General features: G+C 37.2%; 2 protein-coding genes and 1 non-coding gene across 4 annotated transcripts in view; 1 reads left to right on the forward strand and 2 right to left on the reverse strand.

Moving 5' to 3' along the window:
• Positions 1–9,713, reverse strand: part of bnipl (BCL2/adenovirus E1B 19kD interacting protein like) — an 11,563-nt gene extending 1,850 nt beyond the window's left edge. For both annotated transcript variants that reach the window (XR_001481241.1, XM_015375022.1), the window contains exons 1-8: positions 9,571–9,713; positions 6,014–6,061; positions 5,800–5,882; positions 3,890–3,973; positions 3,622–3,783; positions 1,574–1,819; positions 1,394–1,496; positions 1,157–1,288 (exon numbers count right to left, since the gene is read on the reverse strand). Coding sequence is in view for 1 of the 2 variants with exons in the window: in XM_015375022.1 (XP_015230508.1) it covers positions 1,157–1,288; positions 1,394–1,496; positions 1,574–1,819; positions 3,622–3,783; positions 3,890–3,973; positions 5,800–5,882; positions 6,014–6,054 (851 nt within the window). In the remaining variant the exon portion in view is untranslated. The remainder of the gene's footprint in view (positions 1–1,156; positions 1,289–1,393; positions 1,497–1,573; positions 1,820–3,621; positions 3,784–3,889; positions 3,974–5,799; positions 5,883–6,013; positions 6,062–9,570) is intronic.
• A 1,696-nt stretch (positions 9,714–11,409) lies between these two features.
• Positions 11,410–11,492, reverse strand: trnal-cag. The gene has a single exon. It is a non-coding gene; the product is annotated as a tRNA-Leu (tRNA).
• Positions 11,493–13,773: 2,281 nt separating this feature from the next.
• psmb4 (proteasome subunit beta 4) lies at positions 13,774–18,683 on the forward strand. Its single transcript, XM_015375008.1, has 8 exons — positions 13,774–13,934; positions 15,583–15,709; positions 15,790–15,869; positions 15,952–16,098; positions 16,350–16,431; positions 18,119–18,235; positions 18,344–18,432; positions 18,542–18,683. Exons 1-8 carry the CDS (start codon positions 13,810–13,812, stop codon positions 18,552–18,554), a joined length of 780 nt encoding a protein of 259 aa, XP_015230494.1. The 5' UTR covers positions 13,774–13,809; the 3' UTR covers positions 18,555–18,683.
• Positions 18,684–19,166: the final 483 nt, after the last annotated feature.

A 19,166-nucleotide genomic window follows, 5' to 3' on the forward strand; every position in this document is an offset into this window, starting at 1 on the left:
GATGGATGGATGGATGGATGGATGGATGGATGGATGGATGGATGGATGGATGGATGGATGGATGGATGGATAAATGATGAAGTATGGATGGATGGAAAATTAAAAACCAGCCTACAACGCACAGAGGGATACCACAAGCAAACTCTCAGATAGTTTAGATCATCTATTAAGCAGGAGTCAAAGAGAAAGAAATGTGCCAAATTGAAAAAAAATTAGTTTAGTTTGGCTATTTTTGTTACTTTATGTGTATTGGAGCGTTGTAATTTATATCTTATTTGTCCTCCTTTCTTTTTCATAAATAACCTGGTGCATTGTTGTCATGCATATACAAACATCTTGAACATTTCTTTAAAATCACATCATTCAGTTGCATTCTTCTTTCATTTTTTTTAGTATAATTTCATCAACAACTGTAAAGTATTTTTTGTTCTTTTTTTAATTTTTCTTTACAGTGCAGTGTCCTATTTAGAAAAACAATTCTTTGTTTTTTATTGTTTCTTTTGTATCTGTGAGCGTCCATCTGCCTGCCACTTTGCTGCTGGTAGACCTGAATCTCTTTATTTGTGGTACAAAAATGGATTGCATTTCTTTTCTATTTCATCTGGGATATTTTTATACATGTTTTGTTTTTTTCTTTTGACAGGACATGTTTTTTTTTCTACATTCAATTCAAATTGTTTACAGTCACAAATGTATCTGGTCACAACTTTCACTTGTTTCTGTGTCAGTTGGGTTTCTTTTAAAAACCACCTGTTTTATTTTTTTGATTGCCATCTTTCACTGTGTAGGAAGTACTCCCTCTACTGGGAAGTTATTGAATTACATAACTGAAAATAGGCCCAATACACACAGGCAATAAAATTGTAAGCCTCTAACTTTCTAAATTCTTATTTTAACCAAGTCTTGCTGTTTATACGTTCAAATCAACATTGTTATACAAGTTATTTACAAAACTACAATTACAGCACTTTCCAGATATTAATCAAGGTAAAGAAAAGAGCAAAATTGTTCTAATCAGGGTTAGGATCAAAATGATCATCCATAAGCAATTATTTAGTGGCTCTAAAGAAAAGAGAAGGAAACCTTGTTAGACACTTTAACTGTTGTCTTCTGAATGATAAACATGTCTATTCTATACTGTAATGTGTTTTTGTACCTCCGGTCTATGCTGGTGTAGCACTCTTTAAGCCACCCGATTCCTGGGAGTTTTTCCTTCTGGCCTCCTGCACACAGATAGACTATCACATAGTTTTCTGCAACCATCAGCTCCAGGGTCCCAATTACAAATCTGACAGATAAAAAAAATTAAAAAAACAAAACAGGACAATCAAGGAAACAAGATCAAAGTCATTACTATGCTCAATCAGCCATCTGATCAGCTGCCGTTTCTGACCTGAAGAGGTTATCCATCACATACTGGTAGTTTTCCAGACTGTTTTCTGGAAGGTAGCAGGAGGAAAACACAATGATGTCATTGTGACCATCTCCGTAGTAACCTGAGAGATGACAGCAGCTGCTTAAATTGAATATTTGGGTTAAACAGGTAGACCAGAGCTCAGGGAGCAGGTCTAACCTCCGTGTGACAACACCCTCAGGTAAGGCTCCAGGACGCTCATGTTGACCCTGGACTCCTGCGGGGGGTCGCCTGTGGTAAAGCAGCGCCACTTGGTACCTTCTCCGTCCACTATGTCCTCCCTTTCCAAAGCTCCCAGTCCAAACTGGTCAGGCCCTGATAAGAAACCGGGCCCTGAGCCTGACCTGGATCCGGATCCAGATACTCTGTTGTGGTGGGAGGCCACACCGAGCCGCAGGAGGTCCTCTGGGAGAGTAAAGAGCCAACAGTAAATAAGCATCAGATATAAAAACATGTTCCAGCTCTCTGACATCTACATGGGAAAAACACGTTCACATGTGTTAAAAACAACATGAAGGACAATTAAAGAAGAATAAGTAACATGTAGAAAAATAACTACAAACATACTAACAAAAGTATGCAGAAAAACTTCCCCTCAGGAACATGTTACACATGTATGAAGGTATTCTCCCAGTTTAAATATATTTGTGACTGACTAACATACAGATATTGAACTCTGAGATTCTTGATGAGAGAAGTGGATACAAATGTGCATCCATGCCTCCAATCTGGTGCCTACAACTCATGATGGGAAAGACTCTTAGTATGCCTCAAGCGGTTTTATTTCATCTAGTCATTAGAAACTGAATTATATGGAGTTTAAAAACTTATGGAAAATAGAAGTTTTTTTCACACTTTACACTATTAATTGGTTTAAAAAGCACAGTTTCACACGAGTCTCTTGCATTTTACACATATAAAACCCATGATTTAGAATTTTTTTATTTTATACCTTAAATAAAAAGTATCCATGAGTTTTTCAGGTGAGGGTAAGTATACGATACATTTGTGCCAAAAATGGTAAGAATAAATTTAAAGTTTTCTTCAACCAATCAAATTTCAGATTTGCCCCACAGGACCAGCTAGCGGGCCCACTCCTACATCAGCATTTTCTGTCCTCTGATTGGTCAGTTAAAGCAAAATGTTTTTAGCCAATAGCAACAATCTGCATTTTAGATTCGCTTTTGTCAAAATTTTTCTGGCCTCACTAATACTAAATAGAGATACTAAAACTTCCTGCACAAAAACAGAATAATGAATTTAGTTTATCAATAATCAGCATCTCTGCTGAGTGTCATATATTTTATTTTAATGCTTTATGCGCTATTTTATCTGGTAATTAGATGCATATTGAATCTGAACAGCTAATGATGATGTTAAAGCTGCAGAGCTCTGGTTATAGAGTAATGTATATATATATATATATATATATATATATATATATATATATATATATATATATATATATATATATATATATATATATGCATGGACGTTAAAAGATAAAAGGTAGATTAAGCTGAGTGGTGCCCGCTGAAGCCCTAGGTACAATAGGCCCATAAGCACCGCCCCCCATTGGTTTAAATGTATACACACCATCCACCCTCTGCACCAGACTGTAGAGGAGCTGAGCAGCTCCTTAAGTGAAAGACTTTTACACCCTGTTTGTAAAAAGGAGCGTTGCAGCAGGTCATTCAGCCCTGCTGTAACCAGACTCTACAATGCGACACTACAACGACAATAACTTGTGCAATATATAATATGCAATGCACCATTTGATAGACTGTGCAATAACCTGTTTGTCTATATCTGACACCAGAGCAATAACTATATAAATATTCATCTATATAAATAAAAATGTAAACACCCTGTGCAAAAACCCTGTATAATAATCCTACTATTAAAAAAAAAGTTATATGTGGATGTACTGTATATACTGTATATATCCTACACACCTTTTTCTTCTTTTGAAACATTCTTTTCCTATTTGAGCTCATGTAACGAGTACATTTCTCCACTGTGAGATCAATAAAGTCAATCAATCAATCAATCAATGTGCGTATGAATATTCAATGTATATATTGTCTGCCATTCACTTCTTCCGAAAAGGAATTAATTTTAAAAAAAAAATTATTTTGAGATGAAATCACATGTTGTAAAATGTAAATGTATTCATGTGAAATTTTTGATATTTTCCCTAAGGCTACCTTCAAGGTCCAGGTCATAGATGGGGAAGTGCAAGGATTCACTGTCTGATGGCGTTTCTATGGCGTCCAAATCAAAATCCAGCCCTGTGTCCTCTAGATCTTCTGGTGAGGGGGAGAGGAAGGCTGATTGTAGGTCGTCAGAGGTTATCGACCCACTGCCACCTGAAGCAGAAGTAGAATAATCTTTAAGTGTCCGATTCCAAGATTGCACTCTGAGAGCGTGGCAGAAGGAGCAGTTACGACATTTATTAAAGCATTAGTGTATCACCTAATGACAGACTCAGAGCTGGAGCTGCTAACACTTTCTTCTTCATTTGTCGTTCCCCTGTCAGAGGCAGGCTGTTGGGGGGAGCTGCACACAGAAATCATCAGGATGTTTAGTTAAATTATGCATACATGACACCCAAACCATAAATAAATAAGTAGATTTCTTTATTTCTATTATACCAAACATTTAACATCAATTTATATGATTTATATGATTAATCACTGGATTATATAATCCAGTGATTTAACAAAACTTTCCTTTTTGATAAAGCTTATAGTTAGGGTGGTTCAGGTTATCCTGAGCTATCTCTATAGTTATGCTGCTATAGGCTTAGACTTCTGGAGGACATAAGGACCCCTGTTTCATCATTCTGCTTTATTCTATCTCTCTTCTCCCACTCTGCAGAATCTGTTAGTTCAATCTCTAATGTTCTACTCTCTCTCTGCCTTTTTCTCATAGCAGCTTCATCTGGTCTGTTCCTGTTTGGCTGTGACTCCATCCTGGAGAGAAATATCAGCTGTGCTGCTGCCATCAACACCCTTGTTTATAGATGTTCGAGATTGGCCTGTTTTTCTGGTGTAGTCCTGTTTCTCTGACTGTGACCGGCTGGATGTACTCTCTTCATCCCATGACATGGGAGCTGGCTCAGAGCTTGTCTGCCTGGCTGTGTGTTTCCTGGACAGGGCCGTCTTTTACAGTTGCTTTTTGTATCTCTGCTTCTGTCTCCTTGAACCCCAGTCTGCCTCGGCAGATGGCCGATCACATTGAGCCAGGTTCTGCTGGAGGTTTCTTCCTGTTAAAAGGGAGTTTTCCCTCCCCACTGTTGCTACAACCATTCTTAATGTGAGGGATTGCCTTCGAGTCAATGAGTCGATGCAATCTGTTGGTTTTCCTTAGATAGAAAACTTGAAACAATTTGATTGTATGATCTGGTGAACTGTAAAGTGCCTTGAGATGACGTGCTATAGAAATAAACTGAATTGAATTCTCACCCCCCATAAGAAATTTTTATCGATAAAAGCACAGCAGGATTGTAAAGTTTCTAATGAAGTGTCCTGAAGAGTAAAATAAAACAGACACCTAAACGTTCCCCCTGTGTGCGTTTTGGTCATCATCACACTAAGCACAAGAATCGATCTTATAAGCTAGTATTAATCGACATTATGGTTATTCTGCTTTTCCAAAGAGTTTTTTAATCTTCATCCATTCTGTTCTGCTTCAACATGTTTACTGAGGTTTTGCTGCAGCTCCACAAAATGCAGTAGGATTAATTGACTGCAAGCAAATAAAGTTAAAGAAAAAAAATACATAGAAATTAATGTAATTGAATGAACTTTATTTGTGTCCCTTATGTGATGTGACTAGAAATGTGTGTGTATGCGGAGACTTGATTTTTTGGGGTAGATATTATTAAATATTATTTTGATTACTTAAAAGCACAATGGAAAAAAAAGACAGCCCTATCATTTTGTTTTTATGGGGGATAGATTAAAATTCAAAAAGTATTTAATGACCAGTTAACCTAACGACTCTCTTTTTTCCGAGGCATAGGCCAGTATCGTGTATTGGAGGCTATCAAAGACCCTAACGACTCCCCATTACTGAAGGGTGTTCTTCCGGTTTAATTTGCATATTTTCTGAGCCATAACAAAGCTCTGTTGGGCTCCTCTATAAAGCTTGGAACTCAACGCTTATCCAGACATTTTTAATTAAAAGTGCTTCCTGGAACAGAAGTGAAACATCTTCAACTTGGAAAACAAAGTCCAGGGGTTTGTTTTTTTTAACATTTTTAACTTTTTTGAAATGACTATGACCTGAAAGACTGAGAATCTTCACCAACATAGAATTCATTTCATAAAATTTTTCAATTTATCCACTACACTTCATATTGGGATTAGTCCTAGTCGTACCTGTTGGGGTTGTTAGAATAGAACTGGATGCATTTTCAGCATATTCGGGGGTGGTTTCAATGTTTTCATCTTCCTGGTTTATTCTGGGCAAACATACAGTAGGTGAAGAGGTTAGAAAAAAATTACACATTTTTTTTTTTAAGAGATTTTTGCAGATCAAACATTTGTATTTATAATGTCAAAGGAAATCAAAAGTCTTGGTGTGAAATTTTACCTGCAGGCTTCTTCTTCAAGTTCCTCTCCTGTAGATTCCATGACGCTTCTGTTTAAAAGGACAAATCATGAAACAGAAAGAAAAATGCAGATATTTTTTGTTTCACTTGGATTCAGAGAGCACTGAAACAGCCGGTTGGTCTGACTGGAGCTGTTACTTCAAAAGAAAAAACAGTTATGCTGGCAGCTTTGGCCTCACCTTCTCAAACCTGTTTTCAGTAAACAAAATATCTAAACCAGTTTATACACTCACAGGTTTACATACTCGCATCTTGGGATCTTTATCTTTTTTTAATCTATTCTGTTTCATATTAAAAATAAGATCTGGATGCAGAGTTTGCAGTTTTTGTTTCTCCCAGTCTAGATGGCAAAAAGCCCCACATACAGTATGTACTCGGCTAAAGTTAACTGCACGTCCCAGTTTGTCGATTTAGCCCTCAGTGTAAAACGTAAACAAAGCTATATTAACCCGATCACGCTGTTTTATTTCCTGATTTAATCAGATTTTTGTTGTAGCGTTGTGCATAAAAACAAAATATCCTTCACTAGGACCGTAACACACATTATGAGGATCTTATTAAAAGATTATCTGCACTTTTTCACAGAGAATTAAATATTTATAGGGAGAGGATTCTACAACTCAGTTGACAGGGCATCTTGTTTCTTGATTGTTTAATATGAGCAAGATGTGGATCATTTAATTTTCATTTAGTTCTATTTACAGTACATTAAGAACTACTGAACTTATTTTCAGATTACACATAAATAGACTCACTGATTCCGTGGGGGAAAAGGAATTACTTTAGGGTTAGGATTAGGATTCACTCGATGATAAAAACTTAATGAGTCTACTGGCACAATCTGAGCCATTCTATGGGACTGATAGCCACAAATAACAACCATTTATTGGGATGATAACATTTGAAGCACAGCTGCAAACAGCAACTATAAACTGTATAAAAGAAGACTGAATCAACATGAGGAGGGACCAATAAGATAATGCAAAGGTTCTATATATTAGAACTACGTTTTTATTCTTCATCCTCACCTGCTGCCAAAAGATTTCACCTAAATATTGATCTGCAACCATTTTCGAAATAAACCCGTAATATTTTCACTATTTCAGCAAGCCATTTTGATGTGTACTAGTTTCACTGAATATGTATTCCTGATTGTTTTTATAATCATCATTTCAAACAAAGTGACATTTACCACATCTAGAATAAACATTCTGGATGTCTATAAATTAATTTCAGATCTTCATTTTCCTAATAAAACTGGTCAGCATTTGTATTATTTTAACTATGAAAACTACTGTTTTTCAGATAACACAAAAGCATATTCAGTCAAGCTGATAAACGTCAGAATGGCCAATTAAACTGTGTAAATATCTCTAGATATATAAAACTTAATTCTTAATAGTATAATTTTTTTTGAACTTTCTAAAATTCTGTTTCTGCTGCAAAAAAGTAATTTAGAAAATGTTTTTTCACAGTTGTGTCTAGGAGGGTGATTTTATCAGGAAGAATCTTGTTTTAGTGATCTACAAATAGAAAAACAGAGAGGAGTGCTTTTAATAAATGTAAAAACGGCCTGCCATATCCAATAGCCCACTTTATACAAACTTATGCATTAACATCAACAATCTTCCTCTCCTTTGTAGCTGTAGGGCTGTTTCTCTGTCTTTAAAACACATTCTCCTTTTTTATTTTATTTTTTTGCATTTCTGCTTTAAAATATCTAGTTCCAGTGGGGGTGACATAGGAACTTCCTGTTTCCTGTTGTCATGGTGACTCGTCAAATTGGTGCTCCAATGATAATGGCTTTTCATACTTGTTAGGCATGCGCTTCACTCTGAGTGGACTTAGTAAAAATTGATTGAACTAATTGATAGCAGCCGTTACAAAACCGAACACTCAGAGTTCCCAACTTTAGGCTAGATCAATTTAGAGTTGCGATTCTAATCTGAATTTGTTACACCTGCTTTGTGAAACAGAGGCCTGATCTCAAACGGAAAGCCATGATAACACTGCTTTGGGTTGGGAGCTGTTTATTATTTGTAGCTGTTGATTCTGTTTAACTGTTTTACTACTCTTGGTAATATCAACATAGTTCATCTAAAATGTATTCAGATTGCAAAGAGGTCGTTTCTATTCCAAAACCAGTTTTGACATTTGTTTGGGATCATTGTCCTGTTGGACCACCTGATTAGAGGCAAAGTTTTAACTATCTGGAAGTTTATTTGGGGCTAAATTTGAAGAACAGAGGTAGTCCTCCTTTATTATTCTATATACTTTGTGTAGTTCCACAGCATGATGCTGCCACCGCCATGCTTGACTGTTGGTTGAATGTTTTCAGGATAACAAGGCTCGCTGTGACTCTTGTATCTCCCTATTCTGAACAAACACTTATTTTTTGATCATAAATGTAAATCCCTTTCTGTAGATCCCTTTATTGTCCCACAATGGGGAAATAAAAATAGTAATTGAATTTTATTGATCTAACATTGGAGAAATTTACCTTTACATTTAACCCATCCCCTTGGGAAGCAGTTGACTGCCATCATGCGGCGCCCGTAGAGCAGTGTGGGGTTAAGAGTTTTGCTCAGAAACCCAGAGTGGAGGCTATGGGGATCGGAATGGGTACTTGCAAAATTCTCAGAGCACAATCGCACCGCTCTAACCACTAGGTCAACCCTCCCAAACATTCACTTCAGAAGTTTTTTTTTTTTACTTTTCCAAGCCACAATCACTACTATTTAAAAACATTGATTCTCCAGGAAGTTTCCACTAAAATACCCGGAAACTAGTGGAAACCCCTGACCTCAGGGCATCCTGTCCAGATGAAAGTTTAGAAAGGTTTCTCCTCAACACACCTGATTTAAATGCCACCTCAGCATGTCATCAAGTGATGCAAAAGCCTGTTAGTCACCAGGTGTGAGGTAGCAGGAAAACACATAAAGGCTGCGGGTCCTGAGAACCAGGATGAGGAACCAATTTCTTTAACATTCAGCAGAAACTTCAGCTTTGCCTCAACGTGTGTAAGGTTATCACAGGTAATATCTCTCCTTAGATCTTCACCAAGTTAGGTGTTATTTCTGGATGTTGAATTTTTCTCAGCATTAGTCACCCAATTAATTTATGCTGCAAACTGAATCTTCTACACAAAGTAGAAAATAATGAATAAAATATTAAAATAACACAAATGTTATGACATCCAGGTTAAAGATGTAAGAATGGAAACATTTAACAGGGACATTAGGTTTAGTTACAATAATCAAAAAGCAGCACAGCCTACTTGTCCAATCAAATAATGTTTTACCCAATAATTTGAAGCCATGATTCGCTGAAAGGAGAAATGAGCTAGAATGAGCGGAACTGTTGACACAACGCTGGACAAATGTTGAGATCTGTTCCCTTGAACTGAACCAGGAAAACAAACCAGACCATAACTGTCATCTGCATTGATACAGCAGGCAGATAAGAGTGAAAGAGCTACAACATAGAAGTCCAACTGCACAGAAGAAAGAAATAAAAGTTAACTTCATAGCAGACTTACTGCAGCTCCTTCAGCCGGCGGGTACAGGGAGACAGGTGAGGAAAGGAGAGAATGGTTAAGGATAAACAGAGATCTGTGAGGGAACCTGCTCCACACCCGGTGAGTCAGCTGATCAGTTTGTGAGTGGACTCTGACACCCCCACTCCCCTCCTCCCACCCATGTCTCACCTCTATGTGTGTTTGTACTTGCAGATATACAGAAAACGGAGGTGTGCTGCAGCAATAAGGGTCCCACCCTGTTGCTCCGGCAACCGTGACTGTACAAGCAGGCGTGGCTGGGTGGAAACAGCAGCGTGCATGTTGCTGCACGCTGTGTGCATCTGCATTGTAAAATAGGCTTGTATACAGCTGATAATATTTAACTTGGGGATGGGATTCTGCGACAGCCTGAAACCTTTAAAGTGTATTTATATTTTTAGGAATTAACGCAGTAATAAATGTGTAACTAACATATTCAGCATCTAAAATCTGTTGAAAGGTTTTTTTAATTAACTTCTCAAAACCCACCGCGTTTCCTGCGACCCATTTAAAAGCATTTAACTCTAATAACTCAGAATGCAAGAAAATTACAGCAGTAAAATGTTTAAAAATATAGACATGTTAGATAGGGGAGGATCTAGGTTTCTTGGTCCTGAGGGTGAAGATGAGAGTGTAGATTATCTGGTTAATCCTGTTCTAATGTAAAATATAACAGGTTACTGGATTAAAAAAAGTTCTAGTATACTACATGCTATCACACATAACAATCCCCCCTCCATGACATGGGATTAAATAAATGTACCTGTAACTCTTTAACTGTTTATTCCTCTCTTCTTCAACAACAAATAACACATATAGCTAACTGATTAAATTGATGTCAGCAAATCGCTGCAATTATTACACAATGAAGCTGAACATTTTTGTCAACAAAAATACTAGAAAATCTGCACTTTAAGCTCACTAAGCTCCATTTTTAACACAAATTTGATTTAATCACCACACTGTCATGAAGTGGGATGATGTGCTCAGGGAGACGTTAAGTAACAGCTTTCTAAACCCTATGCTCATCTAACCCAACTTTTAACTTCTACATATTCCATGTAAATAAAATAAATATAGATCATAAATTCCTCATTTAAAAGTGTAGATTGACCGTGAGGTTTTGGTGCCTATCTACTCTGACTACATTGGTTATTACATGGCCACCTTATTAAAATGTTCTGGCTACGCCTCTGATTCCCGGCCAGAGAGAGAGGTGATGGCAGCGGTGAATAAAGGCGGCGCCGTGAAAGAAACGCGGAGTTTCAGAAGAAACGCTGCTGTTATACAAGTATGCGCCAGCAAGGGGCGCTGTTGGTTCACTTTACAACACAACATGTTTCCGATTGGAGAAAACTACATTTCAGTTACAATGGCTCCAGAACCAAGAACGACTTTATCATTATTTTCATCATTTGCTACCACTTGGTAGAGGCAACTCACCCATTGTTTGTCTGTTAATGGTGTCAGCTATAGATAAAACCGCAAAGAGTAACTGCGTCGCCAACCCACGAACAACCCATTTGAAACAGAAAAAAAGTCAGAAACTCCTTTTTTTTCACCATGTAAACCGATTTAAACCAAAACAACGCCAAAATGTGGTGTGGTTTGTGATCGAAATCAGTTTAATGATCAAGTAAACACATTACATTACAATTGGTTCTAATTACAATGTAGACAATTTTGAATTGTCTCAGTTATCTAACTATAAAGGTGAGCGATTTTGTTTGCGATAGATTTCACACTGCCCCCCTCCCCTTGTATTAAATAGCGTTAATTAGTAACCTTAATGGTACCATTGGAAATAAAAGTAAAAGGTGTTGTCAGAAGTGGGATTCGAACCCACGCCTCCAGGGGAGACTACGACCTGAACGTAGCGCCTTAGACCGCTCGGCCATCCTGACACCATGCGTCGTAGAGGTACTAAAGAGATCAATATTCTATAAAACCACAACCAATAGTTGGTGGAACTATTGTTACATTTATTTTGTTTATTATTGTCAGTCCAACGGGTCCCCAATATGTGCAGTTAATTTTTTTTGGGTGGGTTTGTGAATCTGATATTGCTTTTTTCTTTTTCTGTGTACAAAAATGATTGTCAAATGCTTTTTGAGCATCTAAACTTAAAAACATATTTGTATTTGCACATAATCTGGCACATGACATGAGATTTAGAGCTTTTCTAATGTTTTTAGAGCCCTGTCGCCCAGGTATAAAACCTGTTGATCCGGTTTTATTAATTTTTGTATACCTTTCTGGATTCTATTTGCCATTATACTTGTTCATATTTTTAAGTCAATACACAGTAAACTAACAGGACGATAACTTCCACACTGACTGGGGTCTTTTCCTTCCTTTTGCAAGACAGAAATGACAGCCTCTGACCATGATTCTGGTACATTCCCTGATTCTAGAACATAATTGAAGGTTCTTTTTAATAATGGTGCTATATCTTCAAAAAAAACACTTATAAAATTCCCCGGGAATCCCATCAGTTCCGGGACTCTTGTTACTCTTTCATTTTTTAATAGTGTTAAGTATTTCTTCTAATGTACTTGGTTCTGTCATTTCTCGTGCTTGTTCCAAAGTCAATTTTGGTAATTCTAACTTGCTCATAAATTCCTTTGTTTTGGTATTTAAAGGATCGTTGTCTTCATCATCATATAGAATTTTATAGTAGTCTGCAAATGTTTCCGCAATATCTTTTGGTTTCATCTTGATTTCTTTAGAAATGAGATGACTTACTTTTGTTACTAACCTTTCTGACTGTTTCTTTTTTAATTGATATGCCAATAACTTAGATGCTGTTACCTTTTTCATAGTACACTTGATTTATACATATTAGATCATATTCTGCTTTAAAAGTTAACAGTTGATCTAACTTATATAGTTTATTTTCTAGTTCTAACCTTACAGATTTGTCTAATTTTTTTACATGTTCCTTTTCCATTTTTTTATATATCTCTCTAACTGTTTCTGTTCATATTCTCTTGTTCTTTTCATGCGGGATGTAATTTCAATGATTTCTCCTCTAATTACTGCTTTACAGCACTCCCATAATATTGCTGAATTTACTTCTCCATTGTCGTTTTCCCAATATTGTTTAATACATTGTTTTATTTCTTGAACTACTGTCTTATCTGTTAGGATTGACACATTAAGTCTCCAATATTTGAAATAGGGAGGGTCTTTCTCCAGGCCTATTGTAAAATTAATGGATGCGTGGTCACTTATTGTAATCGGTTTAATTCCACTGCTCATCACTTTACAAGCATTTTGCTGCGAAACCAACATAAAATCTTTTCTAGAATAACTATCATGAGGATTAGAGTAAAATGTAAATTATTTTTCTTTTGGATGATTCATCCTCCATACATCTATTAAACCAAGTTCTTTTATTATATTGTTTAGAATTCTTGATTTTTTTGTTATTCCTTTTTCTGATGGTAATCTATCCAGCTTCCCATTTTGAACCAAAAAACCTTTCCCTTCCTTTATAATTAAATTTGCTGTCTCTTTAAAAATGTTTACATTTTCTTCATTTGTCTGTTAGTTCAATCTCTAACGTTATGCTCTCTCTGCTTTTTCTCATAGTAGCTTCGCCTCGTCTGTTCCTGTTTGGCCGTGATGCCATCCTGGAGAGAAATATCAGCTGTGCTGCTGCCATCAACACCTTTGTTTATAGATGTTGGAGATCGGCCTGTTTTTCCAGTGTAGTCCTGTTTCTCTGACTGTGACTGGCTGGAGGTGCTCTCTTCGTCCTCTGGCATGGGAGCTGGCTCGGAGCTCCTCTGCCTGGCTGTGTGTTTCCTGGACGGGGCCGCCTTTTACAGCTGCTTTTTGTATCTCTGCTTCTGTCTCCTTGAACCCCAGTCGACCTCGGCTGAAAGCATTATTTATTTATCTTCAGAATACAAAATAAAATAAAAAAAAAAGTAATTTAATAGATGTAATGATGCTACTCACTCATGTACAGTAGGTGGCAGTATGCACACCTTCTGCACACAATTCATACAATTTAATAAATTATTGGTGTAAAACCAGTGGCACCTTGTTAAATTGTAGCTGCCCTTCATCTGACACAGTACATTAAATTTAGTTAAAACCCCACAACTGAATAAAATCCTCCATGTTCTGTGTGGCTCTGTGGAAGTGAAGCTCCAGCCTCCAAACCCCAGAAGAAGAAGTAGCATCTGCTTCGTCACTTCCGTCATATTCAACATGGAGTCCAGTGGTGTGAAGCTCAATTTCTGGGAAAACGGGCCAAAGCCTGGACAGTTTTACAACTTCCCTGGGACTTGTAGCACCGGTACCGCTCCATCATGTGGCCCGGTTAGACACACGCTGTAAGTATACACTTGTTTTTGAACCGTAAGGTTCGTTTAAGCCGAAAAGTTGGTATTGGTTTCGGTTTGAACTCCGCTGCTGTGCTGCATCATCATGGCTGCTAACTGAAGCTAAAACATTTTAATAGGTTAAACCAATAATGAGGTTTTAGATTCCAAAGAAGTAGTAGAGACTTTTGTTAAGTAAATGAACTTGATAATACCGGTTATCTATCTATAAGTAATCTATTTAATTATTTTTTTGACTTCTGCTAATTTTAACCCTTTTAGCTAAGCTAGTTTGAACAATTTGCCATTGTTACCGTATATATACACATATATATGTATAAATACACACATTATCAACTGATTCAACACATATTTAGTTCTTATATTACATTCAAAGCATCATACAACCATCTAAGGAGTGATGAAACTCTATCCTAAGAGATAGTTTTATATTATTGAGTTCAAACAAAGACGACGTTCAGTCATTAACCCAATTATTAAAATGGTTTAGCAACACATTAACGCGGATCACTATGAGAAACAATCTTGCATGCATTTTTAATGTAGGGTTGTCTGTTTTAAACACTATATGAGCAGATTTTCAAGAATAGTCAGTGTTTCGCAGGTAAAAAGATTTCCCCTTAGTGTTATATACATGTAGACACTGATCAAGCTAAATGCATGCTAGGTGCATCTTAAATACAATCTTAATTTGATCCTAGTTATCAAACTATGCAGCCAATTCAATTCTTAAATCTTACAAAACAAAAAAATCTAAAGTAAGGAAACCTTGCTGATGACCTCCGGTTAGTGACTTGCAGCTTTCACTAATGAAGGGGCGCATAGCAACAGTAGGTTTGTTGTCATTGACTCGGCAGCCATCTCTCATACTGAGCATGACAAAAAAATAGTAATGAACCTGTAGTAGAGCATGCATGCACAAAAAAACAACAACCAGGTACTTATCCAGGAATAAGTCATGTGATGATAAAGAAAAGATAAGTAGAAAAATAATGTAATGTCAACCACATTTACCACTGATTGGATGAGAATCGTGTAATTTTGTTTATAACTTTTACCTTCCTATAGGAGTGGGAACCATCTAGAATAGAGGTCTTCAACAGGGGTCCGTGACCCCTATGTGGTTCACAGAGGTACAGCATGGGGGTCATGAACGTTTTAGTTGATTAGCCTTTTTTATTTATATATTTTTTTTTATATTCCCCCCTCCAATTATTTCCACTAATTGAAGTGTCTTTAAATACACTAACATGAATTCAACACACTGTAGTAAACAGATAAATTGAGGCAGAAGATGTCTTTCAGTCATCAATGAACACATTCAGCAACAAACAAGAGCTCTTTCAAGCTGGGCACCATTTCATTCACAACACCTGTTCCAATTGCCAGGAATCACAATCAGAAATACTTTAATATTCCCAGGGCGAAATTACTTCCGTTACATGACTCAATCTGTAATAGAGTGAAGATAGGACCAGTTTGAAACACAGGTTCATACAATATATATAATTAGGGGGTCCCCGCTACACGTCGCCTTCAGTTTGGGGGTTGAAGACCCCTGATCTTGAATTTTTGAGCTGGTGAGAAACAGAATTTTCTAGTGGAGATTTGTAGGTAACAGTAACTGTTCTCTTTTCAGAAACCCTATGGTAACTGGAACATCAGTACTTGGTGTGAAGTTCACCGGCGGGGTTATCATTGCAGCTGACATGCTGGGTTCTTATGGCTCTCTGGCTCGGTTCAGAAACATTTCCCGCCTTATGAAGGTGACTAGTGTTGTTAATGACATAAAAGAGAAATTTGAAAGCTGAAAACCATATTTGATTATTTTTCTGTTTGTTTGTAGGTGAATGACAACACTATCCTCGGAGCATCTGGGGACTATGCTGACTATCAGTACCTGAAGCAGGTCATTGAACAGATGGTGTAAGTTCCTAATCAGTGACTGAGGTACTCAGCCTGCTGACTCTGTCTTAACGAGTGCATCTAAATGTTGTTTTGCTGTTAGCGTTGATGAGGAGCTGCTGGGTGATGGCCACAGCTACAGTCCCAAGGCCATCCACTCCTGGCTGACCAGAGTTATGTACAACCGTCGCAGCAAGATGAATCCTCTGTGGAACACAGTGGTCATTGGAGGCTTCTACAATGGGGAGAGGTGAGGGTTCTGGGTATGACAGGAAAACTTGTGCTTTGCACATAAGGGTCAATACAACATTTTACTCTAGTTGAATACAAGTGAATTTACTTATTACCAATCTGTAATCACTTGTTTTATAATTAATACAGCGGTTATTCTACTGGTTGATATAGTCTATAAACCCAGTCAATGTACCAGCTGCTACAGTCTTCTCCTACTGCTGGTTTGTATAGCATGATTAACATCCAAAATGTTTCCTCCTCTTCTAGTTTCCTGGGTTATGTGGACAAGCTGGGTGTTGCTTATGAGGCTCCCACAGTTGCCACTGGTTTTGGAGCGTATCTGGCTCAGGTTAGTCCCTGTTTGAAATATGAAAAACTGCAGCCTTTTTCTAAGCTATCAAGGGAAAAATGTGAGTAAACATGAGATCATCTGAAATTCATTCAATCAGAACAGTCTGGCAGAATTCAATTCAGGTTAGATCATTTATTTATTCACCTGGTCGCAACGAATGCAGGGATTAAAGTATTCCGGCCTGTAGTGATTGCCAGTGGGTAAAACAAAATTACTTGAAAATAAATTGATGGTAAATAAGTAAAAAAAAAAAAAAGACAATCTAAATCCCTCTTGCGTTTGTCAACCAATGGTAGCAAAGGAGCGCTGTTAAACTAACAGTATAAGCCAATCAATAGAAGGAGGGGGCATGTCTTAGGGAAGCGTTTACCTCCTCCTCTTGTTTCTTGAAGTTGTTTCTTCAGTTTGCCAGATATTGTGGTACAGTGCTGAAGTTCTACATGGAAAGTCACCTTGCGCTGTTTACAGCTCCATTTAACGGAGAGACGTATAAAAAGTAAAAAAAAATATAAATCAATCAAACTTTGTGTTTGGAGAGAAGGACGCTAGAGAGAATGGAATTGCATGGTGTGGGCAAAATGCAGTTCATGAACTCTGGGGAAGATGTCACAAGGTTTCAAAAATAAATGGTGCTGGCCATGGCTGGAGGAGAAGGGGCGAGATGGCAAGCCATTTCGCAGCTGGTACAGGAAGTTAGGTGAACCAGGCGCTTGCTTCTGAACGCTGTGCTCCAGAAACGCTGAGCAGCAAAACTGGATATCAAAAGAAATGTGGTAGATGTAGATGCACTTTTGCCATCTTCTGGCAGTTTTTGGTATTGGATTTTCAGAAGTCAAATTTAGTCTAAATCATTCATGGAATCTGATCCCATGCCACCACACTCACCTGGCATGGCTTTAAAATATACACACACACACACACACACACACGTGTTCAGGATTTTTTTCTTGCTTCAATCCCTGCAAAGGTCATCTTAAGGTACTTTGATTACGTTTAGCCAGGTAGGTTCGTTGAAATACCATTTAATTTTACGGAATGTTACGATGCGATTAATCTCAACTTGAGTTGATGAGAAGCTAACTGATAAATGGTCTGGTACCTAAAGATGTCCACCTGATTGCATTGAGGCAGAAGAATATTCTATCTTGATGGCCAATATTGCCCAAACCTATATATAATGTATTTCAGAATAATTCTGGTCGATACAATGTAACATTGATATAAGCCAAATAAAAGCCTCAAAGGTTGCTCAGAACGCTGCAAAATAAGCCTGGTAAAGCTTGTTTTGCCATGTTTATATTATAATATAATATAAATTTCCCACATTTGGTCTGGCCGGTTCAATATCAATATACAACTTAAAATAATTTTAACCAATTGCATAGATAAGAATTGTCTAACACTTTATAGTCGGTGATTACAGTGTTTGTCACCGAATAATTTTGCGATGTAAATCAATATTAAATTACTATCCGCCCCTACTGAGAAGTGATATTGTGATAATTGTGCCAGTCCACATACCGTAGCTGCTCTCTGTTCAGAGTGAAATGTGGCCAATGTTTGATTTCTGGTCATTAAACTGGAAGTGTTGCTTGTAAATAATGTTATTTTGAGATGAATGTAAATACCAGGGGAAGTCGTTAAATCTGAGTTAAGCTTATGGTTTGTGTGCTCATGCTTTCAGCCCCTGATGAGAGAGGTGGTGGAGAATAAGGTGGAGATCACCAAACAGGAGGCTCGGGATCTTGTGGAACGCTGCCTCAAAGTGCTGTACTACAGAGACGCTCGCTCCTACAACAGGGTCAGTTAAGCCAAAGAAAACTAGTGTTCTTTCTAAAGTTTCGGGTGGGGGGAATAATGGATTCTGCTTTTAATGAATGTGCTAATTTAATGTTTTCCTTTTTTTCAGCATGAGATTGCTATTGTGACCGAGGAGGGTGTGGAAATCATTGGTCCCCTTTCATCAGAAACTAACTGGGACATCGCTCATTTGGTTAGGTGGGTGTTTACCTGCCCCTGTTTACACCTTTTTAGGATAACATAACTAATTTTCAAATGGTGAAAAATAACATCTACATTGATTTTTGTTTGTCTTGTTTCTCTGCAGCGGGTTTGAATGAAGACAAGCTGGAACAATTTCTTGCTGCATCTAAACTAACTTCCCACCATCCAACCGTTCTATCTAGTATAGTTTCTTTTTCTGTTAATGGTCACTTTTGTATAATGGAAAATAAATACAATAAATCGAACTGTTTGTGTGTCTCTTTTTTTTTCTTATAGTAAAAAATTTATCTTTTATAGCTGTCTGATCTTATTGTACAATAAGTATATTTTTAATCTCATAGGATATATTTTTTCCTGCATTGCACTGGACCAGCTTTAATGCAGTGTTTTGGGTGAGTGATGCTTTGATGCATAAATAGGGATAACATTTCATCTTAAAATTCAGCAATTGGGAAAGACACAAAAATGCCACTATAAATATATTTTTTGTACTTCTTTAAAAAATAATAAAATTAAGTCAGTCAAAATTGGAATTGTATGGAAGCCTATTATGGTTATGGCAGAAAAATACATTTTTGAATGCTCAAAACTTAAGTATATTGTTTAAATGTAATAACTATAAAAAGTTGATCATTTTTGATGTGCCTACACTGAAAAGGATCTTAAACAGAATGAGAGTCAATTGATGGAATATCCCCTTGATCCTAGATGTGGCAGCAATGTTCCTC

The sequence above is a fragment of the Cyprinodon variegatus genome, unplaced genomic scaffold, assembly GCF_000732505.1.
Source record: "Cyprinodon variegatus isolate N-32 unplaced genomic scaffold, C_variegatus-1.0 Scaffold112, whole genome shotgun sequence".
Lineage (NCBI taxonomy): Eukaryota > Metazoa > Chordata > Actinopteri > Cyprinodontiformes > Cyprinodontidae > Cyprinodon > Cyprinodon variegatus.